This window comes from Mastomys coucha, unplaced genomic scaffold (assembly GCF_008632895.1).
Source record: "Mastomys coucha isolate ucsf_1 unplaced genomic scaffold, UCSF_Mcou_1 pScaffold6, whole genome shotgun sequence".
NCBI classification, from domain to species: domain Eukaryota; kingdom Metazoa; phylum Chordata; class Mammalia; order Rodentia; family Muridae; genus Mastomys; species Mastomys coucha.
The window spans coordinates 6319587-6332353 of NW_022196912.1; the positions used below are offsets into that span (position 1 = coordinate 6319587).

Consider the following 12767-nt stretch of genomic DNA (forward strand, 5'->3'; position numbering starts at 1 on the left):
TTATGTTTCCATTTCTTATTGCCGTGTGTGTGTGAGTGCCTGCAGGTACAGTTTGTAACAAACTAAGCACAGAATGGCTAGATGGCCAGAGACAACATGCTTAGTAACCACAAAACCAAGATTCAAATCCAGTGTGCCTAATACCAAAATCAGGGATCTTCATCACTGTTCTACATTAGTAAAACACAGTGGAGAACTGTTAAACCCCGTGTAGCTGTATTGAACATTTCTTTTCCTACGACAAAAGGAGAGTTTCTTTTTTTGTTTGTTTGTTTTGTTTTTTGAAACAGGGTGTCTCTGTATAGCCCTGGCTGTCCTGGAACTCACTCTGTAGACCACGCTGGCCTCGAACTCAGAAATTTGCCTTCCTCTGCCTCCCAAGTGCTGGGATTAAAGGCTTGTGCCACCATTGCCCAGTGGAGAGAGTTTCTTCTTAAAGCCAAAATGGACATATCCTTTTGTATTGTTGCATTTTTTAATTCTCTTTTGTTAAAGTACTTATTTTGCATGTTTCGCCTGCATGTATGTCTATGTATAACATGCACGCAGCATGTCCACAGAAGACAGAAAGGGGTGCTGGATCAGGACTGAAGGTACAAATGACTGTGAGCTACCATATGCTGGCGATCATACTCAAGTCCTCTGGAAGAGCACAGTTAAATGCTTTTAACTGTGACCATCTGCCCTAGACCATATTGTTCCTTTCAAACACTTTTTGTCAGGAAAGACAAAAAAACCAAAAGCTACACATTCACAGTTTATATATCTAAAAGTGCTTTTTGGCTTATGAAGATATTTTATTTCTTAAAAAAAAAAAAACTTATTACAGTTCTCATTTGCCCAAATTCAATGCTAGATAATATAAAATCTTTATTAATTTTTATTACTTTGAGAAAACTGGCCTTTCTAGGTTCAAGTGATAAATAAATCCACAGTCACTTGATTTATAGGAAGGACCATAATGGTACCCTAAAAACAGGGCATTTTTAGGGGGGATGGGAGGAGGGACTAGGAGATTGAGTTGGATTTTTATTTTTCTTTTTGGTGTCTTGTTTTTTGGAATAGTGTCTTGCCCTGTAGCCCAGGCTGGCCTCAGAGTTGGTGATGCTCCTTTGTTGGTTCCTCTGCCACCCTCTGAAGTACAGGGTCACAGGAGTGCAGCAGGGTGGGTTGTGAGATAAAAGTCTTTGTTTTGCAGATGTGCTAACTAATTTCATCCATGAGGAGTTTACCTCAGTTGAGAAAATGCTTCCATTAGATCACCCTAAAGACAGGCCTGGAGGGCATTTTCTTAATTAGTAATCAATGTGGGAGAGTCCAGCCCATTGTGGGTGGTGCCACCCCTGGGCTGGTGGTCCCTAATTCTATAAGAAAATCATAGAACAAGCCATGAGAAGCAAGCACTCCTCATGCCTCTGCATCAGCTCCTGCCTCCAGGTTCCTCCCCATACTGCCTTAGATGACAGTGATGTAGAAGTGTAAGCCAAATAAATCCATTGTCTGTCTCTCCTCTCTCTCTCTCTCTCTCTGTCTCTGTCTCTGTCTCTGTCTCTCTCTGTCTCTCTCTGTCTGTCTCTGTCTCTGTCTCTGTCTCTCTCTCTCTCTCTCTGTCTCTCTGTCTGTCTCTGTCTCTGTCTCTCTCTGTCTCTCTCTCTCTCTCTCTCTCTCTCTCTCTTTCTTCCCCAAGTTGCTTTTGGATTATGTGTCATTACAGCATAGTAACCCTAAAACAACATCATGGTTGGCTTCAATTTACCCATCCTTCTCTTCAGGCGAATGCATTATACATAACTAGGATGCTGGCTTTTCACCTGATGTAGCCACTCATCTTTTAAAATAGGTTTTTCCTTAGTACCCTTAATAATTTTATCTACTTGCATTGCATTGTTATATTGTTATATAACGAGATGTTTCTTCCATTGAGTAATTTTTAATAAACATTTGAAACCAAAGAAATAAAATAATGTCACTTTGGTGGCAAACCTTGCGAATGGCTTTCTTAATATGAATGTCTTTGTTTTCAATTTCCTATTTTCCTTACATAAAACAATAATTATATGTAGTTATTTCAGGTTATCATAATTTAGAGAAATATTTATATCTCTGCAGCTGAACTAGCTAATAGGTACTATAGATTTTTAAAAATATTGTGGCATAAAGAAAACAAAAATAGTATCTGTGAAACAAGGAAATTTTTGAGTGAAGACTTAAGATCTCATTATTAAACTATAATTAAACGAGGCTGACTGGATTAAGTCAGGATGGCTTCTGTGCTGTGGTGTGGTTTAAACATCTTACAGCAATCAGAAGAAAGGACTGCCAACAATTAAGGAGTTGTGGATTGTATTGCAGGAGACACAGCAACACCCTTGTATACACAAAGTCTGGGGCATCATTAGGGAATCATTTGAAAAGTTGCAACATTTTATTTTGCTGATAACAGAGATTTCTGAGTTTTATATAACAGTGAATAGCTGAGTGGTCCAAACCTTACCTCCTGATAGGAGGAAAACATTGAAAACAAAATTCACTTCATTTTTCATGTTCTTTGGATGTGAAGTATGGCGAGTATCTAAAGGATGTGTGCGTGTGTGTGTGTGTGAGTGTGTATGTGTTTGAGAAGTTAACCACACCGAAGTCACAGTGTGATTAAAACAGAACTTGGTACCCCAAATCAGAATGTGGCTGGGACCCATAAGGGTTGTTATTTTCCCCACACCCTGACTGACAGAGCTTTTTAGGGGGTACAAGAACTCACACGTTGCCAGGGATGAGCAGTCACATTGCAGAGGAAAGGGGATTAAATATAAACTCCTGAGGTAAGAAGCTCAGTGCTTTACATAAAACAGTAAACTATGCATCTCATTTTATTATGACCTCCATAATTCAGGAGGGGATGCTGTTGAAGTAACAATCATTTAAAAACAACAACCAACAAACCAGCATTTAATTTGGTATTTAAAACCAATAATTAAAAATCAAACAGAAGCAGTGTCTAAAGCAACTAAGATAATTCATAACAAATAGCATGAACTCAAGCTCTATGTATTGAAAATATGATAATTCATCACGGGTAAGCTACAATGTACCTGTAAGGACAAAGTAAGGGCATACATTAGCAAAGTAAGTGCTATTAGATTTCAAGATTCCCCTAAAAAATTTAAAGAGCTTTAGAACAAATTTTCTATACAAACACTAACCAGTTATAACTTCTTGTATGTTCTTTCACACATGACCTTATTTGAAGCAGTGTGCTCACTAACACAGTTCATGTTAATAAAATATTTTTGAAAAGTATTTTCTTTCCCGGATATTTCACTAGTTTGAAAGAGTTATTCCAGAGATTAATCTGAATTTCTTCTGCAACCTAAGCCATTAATGAAAATATGCATCTGAAAATAAGGCAATGTCTCTATAATCTGCTCATGAATAGAAAACAAATCTTTGGTTTTCTGGTTAAAGTGGCAGAGAAGATTTTGCAAAAAGAAATAACAAACACAAAGAGTTCTTAACAAGCAATGGGACACTCCAAACCCCATCAAGGTAAACAGAGTACCTAAGGCACCTCAGGTTCAGGTAATCGGCTGCTTAGAGTTCAAACAGTCTACATACTTGGGTCTTACCATCCGGAGAAGGCGGAGTCCACCTGCTGCCAATCAGAAGACAGTGGTAAGAGCTCATGAATGACTGGGACACGAGGTTGTCCCGATGGTCACACATGAGACTGAGGTGACACCAGTGCACGTTCAGATGCTTAATCCGTTTCTCTTGGAACAGGAAAGTCCTTGACTTAAACTCATTGCTAACACACCAAGTGTCAAGGGTTTTACAGATGTAGATTTGAAGAAAAAAACCAAACCATCAAATCTCCACAGGCAACTTGCAAATGAATAATACTTTACTGTCTTGATTCCTTCATATCATAGGTTTGACAACTTAGCTAATATGTGAACTGACTGTACAATTCTTTCAATTCTATCTAAAAACAGACCAAAACTAAATGGGAAAATTACAGAAGTCCCATTTGAGCATACATAAGGCCATGATATACTTAATGTGAACCACCACTGCCTGAAGACATATTACATCCACTTCCAAGAGAACGCTCTTGTCCAGTAGACTGTCCATTACCAAGTGGGGGGTGTGGTGCTTAGATTTAAAACTCCTACAAAGCTCACATGCAAGACAGTACATCTAGATTTGTGACTGGTATGAACATTTAAGGCTGTCATTTTCAAGTATAAATGTTTAGTGTTCCATTACCCAATTTGTGCAATAGACAAAGCACAAACCATAGAAGATAACAAAAGCTTGCTAAAGACAAAGAGGTCGTAGTTTAAGCAACAGCAAATTTGAACCTAAGGAAGGCTGGTAACAATATATGGATTAGATTATGCTTCCCTCAACTGCATGAGGTGGTTCACATGGAAGCTTTGCCTACACTACTGTCTGTTGCATGGCATTTAGAATAAGGCAGATCCATAGCAGACTGAAGAAGAAAGCCAAATGAGGTACCAGCCAATTAGTAAGATGGTTTGCCTCCAGGACACTTTGATGGCCTAGTCCCAGAGAAGGGTTAGAAATGGCTGCAGTACACCAAGTAAGCTTTACAAAGGAACATGAAAGTTTGTTTCCAAGATTTTTCATACATACCCTGTCTATGGCATTTAAAAAAAAATTATGATTTCTGGTTTAGTGAAATGTAGCATGGCTGGAGAAACAGTCTTAGGAGCCAGCAGTGCCCTGCTTGCCTCATATTCTAGATGTATGTGTACATAAGCTATAGTCTGTGCCTTCTGCTGTGGATATACTAGCTGCAGCTCCAAGTGGATATCACTTTTACTATGGAAGCAGACACCCACAATTCCACATAACATGCTTAGATTCCAGGTCTTCCTGCTGACACAACTGAAAGTTTCTAAGGTTTGGTCAGCCTATACACTTAGTTCATTTGATGTACACAGCCAACGTGGGAATTAGAAAAATGGCCAACTAGTTCAGAGTTAAACTGAGTTCAGGATTATGGCAAACTATGACCCAATTTTAAAATGTTACTTTAGCATGTACTTCATGCAATTTGGATAACATCAAACTAAATCTACAGCTGCCGGAAGCCTTGTACTGTTTAATGCACATTAACTAAAATTTGTACCTTTTTAGTGTTCGTGATCAACGCAGTTATAATCTATTAAACTTGGCATTCTTTAAGAAAGCACATTAAGCTTCACTATAGAAATGTTTGTGTTACACTTCATTTGTGCTCAAGTATAATAAAGCATCAGTTGGTTTAGGTCTCAATTCTTTCCTCAGGTGTGGCCCATCTCCTGTACACTTGGAGCGACCTTTGGCTATGTGGCTGGCCTGGTTATCTCGCCACTCTGGATCTACTGGAATAGAAAGCAGCTTACATACAAGAACAATTAAGAGGAGAAAGGAAAGAAGTTATTTCTGTGCAGATTCCATAAGGGCTGTGCAGAAGTTACATGGTCCAAGCCAGGCAGTTCATTTACAGCACTGTTGTTTTCTAAATGTCATTTCAACATGATGTGATTGTAGCTTTTTAACTATGAAACCCCTGAGAGATTGTACCTTCTAGTTGAAATAAAGTATTTATAGAAGATTGTGGCTTCAGATGCTGTTCACTGCCGCTTAGACCTTTAGGAAGCATTCTCAATGAACTCTGTAGAATGCTGAGAACAGGTTCCCTCTCCGCTCAAGTTAAACTGCTTCATTGTCAGAGGTCAGTACATCACTGTAGCATTTCAAATGCTTTCTGGGAGAAATGGACAGTTCCCTTGGCCACTAAAGATGTTTCTCATGTAATCAGACAACAGTTTATACATCTTGATCCTATTCTTTTTTTTACTGTATGTTTCTTTGGAGTTAAAATGGCTATGATAGCCTCATCAAACACAGTCTTCAAACCCTTCTGGGTTAAAGCTGAGCACTCCACATAGCAGCACGCACCTATCTGGGAGAGAACAAGAGCCGCAGTTAGAAAAGCTTTATACAACTCAGTAACAGCACATTACAGGGGAAGTTATAAAACACTGCTACATAAAAAGAACCTCATAATGCATATTCACAAAATCCAGAGGGACACAGTTGTTAAAATACTAGTATATGGCCTTTCGATTTCTCTATGGAAAATTCATTCATCAAATATTAGATAATCGCTATACATTAAGCAACTGCTTAGGTGCTGGGGACATGTCAAGGTGTCCTGCTGTGTGGCAAGAAAAGGGATATGGAGTAGACTGATGTGGGAGATGCTTGCCATATCTAAGACAGTAAAAAGACCAGAGGTGGGAGAGAACACTGTTTTCTCTGCGTAGACTTCAGTCTCACCCTCAATAAAAAGTCTCCTAAGAGCAGGGTAGGGACTTAACGTATTCTACTGGGTTGTCAGACCTGCCAAGTAAGAATACACAATTTCTTTTGTTTGCTTGCTTGTTTTAACTTTTTGAGACAAGAGTTTCCCTGTGTAGCCCTGGCTGTCCTCAAACTTACTCTATAGACCAGCTGGCCTTGAACTCACAGAGATCCATTTCCTCTGCCCTCTGCTGAAATTAAAGGCATATGCCCCTATACCTAGCTAGAATGCACAATTTCTATTCATTCTCCTTGGAGTTTCCTCAAGCTTGGTGACTTTGGATGGATGTTTTAGCACTTTTCCGCTGGGGTCTATGCCCTCTTCGGGTTAAATCATTTTATGGTTAATGTCCTACACAGCAGTCTGTTTTATCTCTGGCATCCAGTGTGATTTATGTACCCAGATAACCTGCTTTTATAGCTTTTGCTTTTGCATTTAGAAATCCCTCCTCTCTCCAAGATGATAAAATCAACGCAAGGATTTCCTGAAGTGATTTGTTGGTGAAATCCTCTCTCTTTCCTTTGGGAAAAGCTGTCCTCCAGAAAGTTCTTTCGCTTCTTCCTTTAGTACATTTACAAAGAACTAAGTAGATTGTACTTACACAAAAATCCTACTAAAGCCAAAACGGGGAAAAAAGAATTAGAGGAATTCAATAATGTTATAGTTATATGGAGGGAAAAAGAATCTAGCTTTGGGGTAAGGAATAATGTAAATTAAATTAAAAGGTGTTATATGTATTGGTGAATATCTTGTAGGAAACTACCCATAATTTTCTCTGTAACCACAGATTTAAATTGTCACCTAATGTCACTTCAACTGCACCTGCAAGAGTGTAAGCTGAATTTGGCACAGTACAAATGTTTAAATAATTAAGAAGGGTGCGAGTCTCACCTCTGCTTTGGCTTATCCCCTACAGGTGCCTTTAAAGTCATAGTTGCCAACCTTGCACAGGTAGACAAGCACAAGAGCTGGAAGCTCACCTCTGCCATTTTTTACTGAAACATCTCAGGCTCCTGTCACTTAAAGGGCCTCATTCTTTCTTGTCTACAGCCAGGGAAACAGACCTTCCTCATTGTGTCTGTGCAGAGATGATGGGGATACTGGGAGAGAAACACCCAGCAGGGCTGGAACACGAGGTACAGCCCTGGTCTAGCCTAGCCTTCGCCTTCACATCTGTGCAAAGCCCAGCAGGGCTGGGGCACGAGGTACATCCCTGGTCTAGCCTAGCCTTCGCATCTGTGTAAAGCCCGGCAGGGCTGGGACACGAGGTAGAGCCCTGGTCTAGCCTAGCCTTCGCATCTGTGCAAAGCCTGGCAGGGCTGGGACATGAGGCACAGCCCTGATCTAGCCTTCGCTCTCGCGTCTGTGCAAAGCCCGGCGGGGTTCTTTACCTCTTTTGCTAGTTTCTGTCCTTGTTCCACACAGACAGGTTTTTCTTTCATGTCATTCAGTCTTGCTAAAGTTTTGGGGTCATCTCGGAGATCAATCTAATTAAGAAAGATCAATAATGTCCTATAATATGTATTTAAACAGAAACCAATGCATATAGCCCCGTTTAATCTCCACATATTAAAAAATATACAAAATAAGATTTTAAAGATACGAATACAATCTGGGGAAGTATTTTAATGTAGAAATATGAGAGGAATTGCCAATTTGAAACTTACTTAACACATCATTTGCTAATCACAGGGTCTTGTTTGAGAGTAATGCCCAAAAGCTAACGTCTTAAATGAATCGAATCAAAGCAGACACACCTGAGTTCCTATTAACAGGAAGGGGACATTTGGTGCATACTCCTTTAGCTCTGGTACCCATTCTTCCTTTACATTTTGAAATGAGGCTGGATTTACCACAGAGAAGCATATGAGGAAGACGTCAGTCATGGGGTAAGATAAAGGCCTCAGACGATCATAGTCTTCCTACGGGGAAAAAGGGAAGGTCATTATTTATACTTACATGTCTACAGATTAATAATGATAACTACGTTAGATCACAAGGTCAAAAGAACAACCAGGAATGTATCTCTCTGTGAAGTAAGGTGATTCCACTTGGCTTTGGTTTTATTTTTTTACTAAAAAATATAGTACAATTAACAAATCAAATAAAAATGAAGAAAACAGAGGGGTGTGGTGCTCTCCAGCATTCCAGAGACTAAGGGAGAAGGAGAATTCTAGTCAGCCTGGGCTACACAGTGAGATCTCATATCAAAACATATAAAGAAACACACACATGGGGGTGGGAGGCAATACATTGTGACTACTATAGCTCTCACTAACAAGTCTGCACAGAGAACCAAGGTGGGCTCTATGCTTAAGTATTCTAATATCATAACACACACAGAAATGTACCACAAGTGTTATAATAGTACTGGTCTTGACCAACATGGTCTCATGGACTTCATCCTTAAAACTGGATGGCTCACACACAGAAGGCAAAGAACCTGTAACGACAGACAGTCATAGTAAAGATGCTAGGCTTCAACTGGGGGCTGGAGTGCCAGAGGGCTTGGTGGTGGTGGATTTATTTTGGGGGTTTCTTTTTCTTTTTCTTTTTTCTTTCTTTTTTTTTTTTTTTTTTTTTTTTTTTTTTGCATGTATACTCCCAGAACTGCAAACATTCATATAGCTACACATGTGATCAAACAACACATTCTGCTCTGTGACTACCTTGTCTGGTCTGTCTTGGTAATCTGTCCACACCAAAATACCCTGGGCTATTGTATGGGTTAAACAGCTGCTTCAGGACTCTTCCTGCCAGGTGCTTTAGTCTCTGCCACAAAATGCAGTGACTAACTCATTTTGCATGGACTATTTTAGGTGACACAAAATTCTACTTAAAGTTTAGCAAGAGAATGGAGTCAGGGGTCCATTTCTGCCCTGGCTGGACTCATCTGGTTTCATGGAAACTGGTTTTGGTGTAGACCACCTTCTTAAATGACCCACGTCACTACTAGGACAGTATAAACATGGAACTAAGAGATAATTTCAAAGATTCATTTAGTTTCTGCCTTATTATTTTCCTACTGAAGTACGTTCCTTTCATGTTATCTGACACTTTTCTTGCCATAATTTTCAATTTCAGCAACTCTCACCTTACTTGTGAGTGATCAGTTCCAAAATCCCCCTGGTACCAAAATCAGCAGATGCTCCAAGCCCCTTCTTTAAAGTGATGCTGTTACTTATATGTACCTATATACCCTTGTGCACATCTTAAATTGCTGATAGTGTCTAGTAAAAACACAGAGTTATAATGGTTCTTAGTGTCCTGGCTAGTTTTAAGCCAACCTCACCAAGCTAGGGTCACTGGGGGGAAGGGAGCCTCAATTGAGAAAAGGTTTCCATAAGATCATGCTGTTGGTCATTTTCTTATTTAGTGATTGATGAGACCATCCCTGGGCTGGTGGTCCTGGATTTTTCTATAAGAAAGCAGGTTGAGCAAGCCATGATGAACAAGCCAGCAAGCAGCACTCCTCCATAGACTCTGCAACAGCTCCTACCTCCAGATTCCTGCCATGCTTGAATTCCTGTCCTGGCTTGCTTCAGTGATGAGCAGCAATAGTGAGATGTGAGCCAAATGAACCCTTTCCTCCCCAACATGCTTTTAGGTCACAGTGTTTCACTGCAGCACTAGAAACTCTAAGTAAGACACTTGGGAAATAACGGCAAGAGTAAAGATCTACACACACTATGTATATTTTCCCAAAATATTTTCAATCCATAGTTGGTTAAAATTTCATAGTTGGCTATGAAATCTGTAGACATGAAGGGCTGACGGTGTTAAGTGGAACTTGTTATACAGCATGTATATCACTGTCTTGTCTATGTAAGTTACTTTTCTACTTGTGTGAGTCTTTCAAATGACAATATACTCTAAGCAGCTTTATTCATGTTGCTGACTCATCAATGGACATATAACTCTATAGCCATATGCAGTGAAAATATTTGATAAAACAGGACAATAGGAAAATGCTATCCCCCACCTCCACGATCTTTGTTTCTTTTTCCTTCCTTCCTTCCTTCCTCCCTTCCTTCTTTCCTTCCTTCTTTCTTTGTTTTTTTTTTTTTTCATGTGCATGGATGTTTTGCCTGTATATACCTGGTGCCCACAAAGCCAGATGAGGAGTTGGATGCCCTGGGACTGTAGTTCCCCATGGTTTGAGCCAGCACGTAGGTACTCTTAACTGCCAAGCCAGCTCTCCAGACCAAGCCTTTACTTTCAGTGTGGAAGTTGCTACTTGCATTTAACTATGCCCTGGGTTTAGAAATCAGGCCATAGGCAGTAGTGTGGTTAGTGCCCAATTTGTTGCCCTTACAATGTACTCAGTTAACTACTTTTCCAATTCTGGTCAAAAAAGGGTGAGAAAGAGAGAACAGATGTTGGTGGTAAGAAAACAGGTTTAAAGTACACTATACCTGGGCTAGCTGGGAAAAAAAATACTCAAAACTGTAAGAAGAACAAATCCTCTAATCATACACTTAATCTAAAAAGAAGCCAAACATGGCCAATAAATACCTGGCAAATGTTTGTCTTCTGCAGCCAAGGAAAGGAAGTCGAAATCACACTGAGAACCTATCTCACCCAGTGAGAATGCCTATCATCAAGAGAACAAAAAGAAGCCACACTGCCAAGGATGTGGGGGAAACAGAACCTTTATACTTGGTTGATGGGAATGTAAATGAGTACAGCCATTAAGAAAAACAGTGAGTCCTAAATCACCCATACAAAACCTCCAAGTGTAGAACTGCCTCATGAGCCAGCTAACTGCACCTGAGTACACTAAAGAGAAAGTCAGCATGCAATAGAGATGGGCCCACTCATGCTCACTGTGGACTGTCACCCACGGTAGCCAAGTTATAGAACCAGTCTAGGTGCCTGCAGAAGGTACCTGTGTGTGTGTGTGTGTATGCATGTATGTACGTATGTATGTATGTGTGTGTGCATGTATGTGTGTGTGTGCATGTATGTACGTATGTATGTGTGTGTGTGTGTGTATGTATGTATGTGTGTGTGTGTGTGTGTGTGTATGCACAATAGACTTTCATTCAACAAAATCGTGTCATTTGCAAGACAATGGATAGAACTGGAAGTTATCATGTTAAGCAAAATAAGCCAGACAGAGAAAGACAATGTGTTTACTTTCATTTGTGGAAAGCAGTGAGGAACTGCTAGGGAAAGGTAAGAGACCTAGGGAGAAAGGAAGATGAGAGATGATAGTTGTGAGGGTGGATACAACCAAAATATAAATAATTATAAGTATGTATGGAAACATCACAATAAAACATGATTTTCAAGTATAAGGTGTGGGGGCTGGCCAGTTGGCTCAGGGGTTAAAAGCACTTGTTGCTCTTGCAGAGGACCCAGATTCCATTCCCAACACCTACATGGCAGCTCCTAGCCATCTACAACTCCAGTCCCAGGGAATTGGCTACCCTCTTCTGACCTCTGAGGGTACTAGGCACACATGTGGTACACAAACATTCATGCAGGCAAAATATTCCTACACATAAAATAAATCTAAAACAAATTCCGTAAACCTGTTCTGGAGGAGCAGCTGGAGGTTAAGTAGTGTGCACTGAGTCTTCAGTCAGCAGCCTCGTTAGAACAGCCAGCACAGAGCAAGACAGAAGGAAGCCCGCACTTTCACCATTCCACCCTGCAACTCGAAGCTTCTGGGCAAACCTCACTTAGCATGGTCTGGAGGGTGAGGTGTTCTCGTTAAAAATCACTCTTCACCAGCATTTAGACTCCAACTGTCACAGACACAAGAACTCTGGGTCTTATCTCCCAGGATGACAAGGTGTAAACAAGGCGGTGCCACTGAAGTGCCCAGCACCCACCCACCGAGAGCATGACAGGACTCCCACCAAGCTCTAACAAACCTCCCCAATTCCCCAGCAATCCCCCAATATCCCCAAAAGCCCCGTGCCCCTGGCTTCATTGCCCAGCAGCTACAGAGAAGTTTCTTTACTGAGAAATAAAATTTCCTATACTCTCATCAGAACTCCTAAACCAGAGTCTCAAGGGCGAATGCTTTTCTGATCGAACTAACTGAACACTTTGGAATACAACAGCTTAAGACAACTGAAAACATCAAAAAAATATATGTAGTTTTTAAGAATGCCAAGTTACGGGGCTGGCGAGATGGCTCAGCAGGTAAGAGCACTGACTGCTCTTCCAAAGGTCCTGAGTTCAAATCCCAGCAACCACATGATGACTCACAACCATCTGTAATATCTGGCGCTCTTTTCTGGTGTGTCTGAAGACAGCTACAGTGTACTTATGTATAATAATAAATAAAATCTTAAAAAAAAAAAAAGCCAGGTGGTGGTGGCGCACACCTTTAATCCCAGCACTTGGGAGGCAGAGGCAGATGGATTTCTGAGTTTGAGGC

General features: G+C 40.4%; 2 protein-coding genes across 8 annotated transcripts in view; one reads left to right on the forward strand and one right to left on the reverse strand.

Moving 5' to 3' along the window:
- Positions 1–5620, forward strand: part of Pigf (phosphatidylinositol glycan anchor biosynthesis class F) — a 32027-nt gene extending 26407 nt beyond the window's left edge. For 3 of the 4 annotated variants that reach the window (XM_031357349.1, XM_031357348.1, XM_031357350.1), the window contains exon 5: positions 5311–5618. In XM_031357349.1, coding sequence (XP_031213209.1) covers positions 5311–5545 — 235 coding nt within the window. In that variant the 3' untranslated portion in view covers positions 5546–5618. Of the gene's footprint in view, positions 1–5310 lie in introns of all 4 variants that reach the window. The other variant, XM_031357351.1, reaches the window with a different exon arrangement.
- Positions 2836–12767, reverse strand: part of Rhoq (ras homolog family member Q) — a 38054-nt gene continuing 28122 nt past the window's right edge. The window contains exons 3-5 of one of the 4 annotated variants that reach the window (XM_031357352.1): positions 8131–8295; positions 7765–7860; positions 2836–5971 (exon numbers count right to left, since the gene is read on the reverse strand). In XM_031357352.1, the coding sequence (XP_031213212.1) occupies positions 5816–5971; positions 7765–7860; positions 8131–8295 (417 nt within the window). In that variant the 3' untranslated portion in view covers positions 2836–5815. The remainder of the gene's footprint in view (positions 5972–7764; positions 7861–8130; positions 8296–12767) is intronic. The other 3 variants (XM_031357354.1, XM_031357353.1, XM_031357355.1) reach the window with 3 other exon arrangements.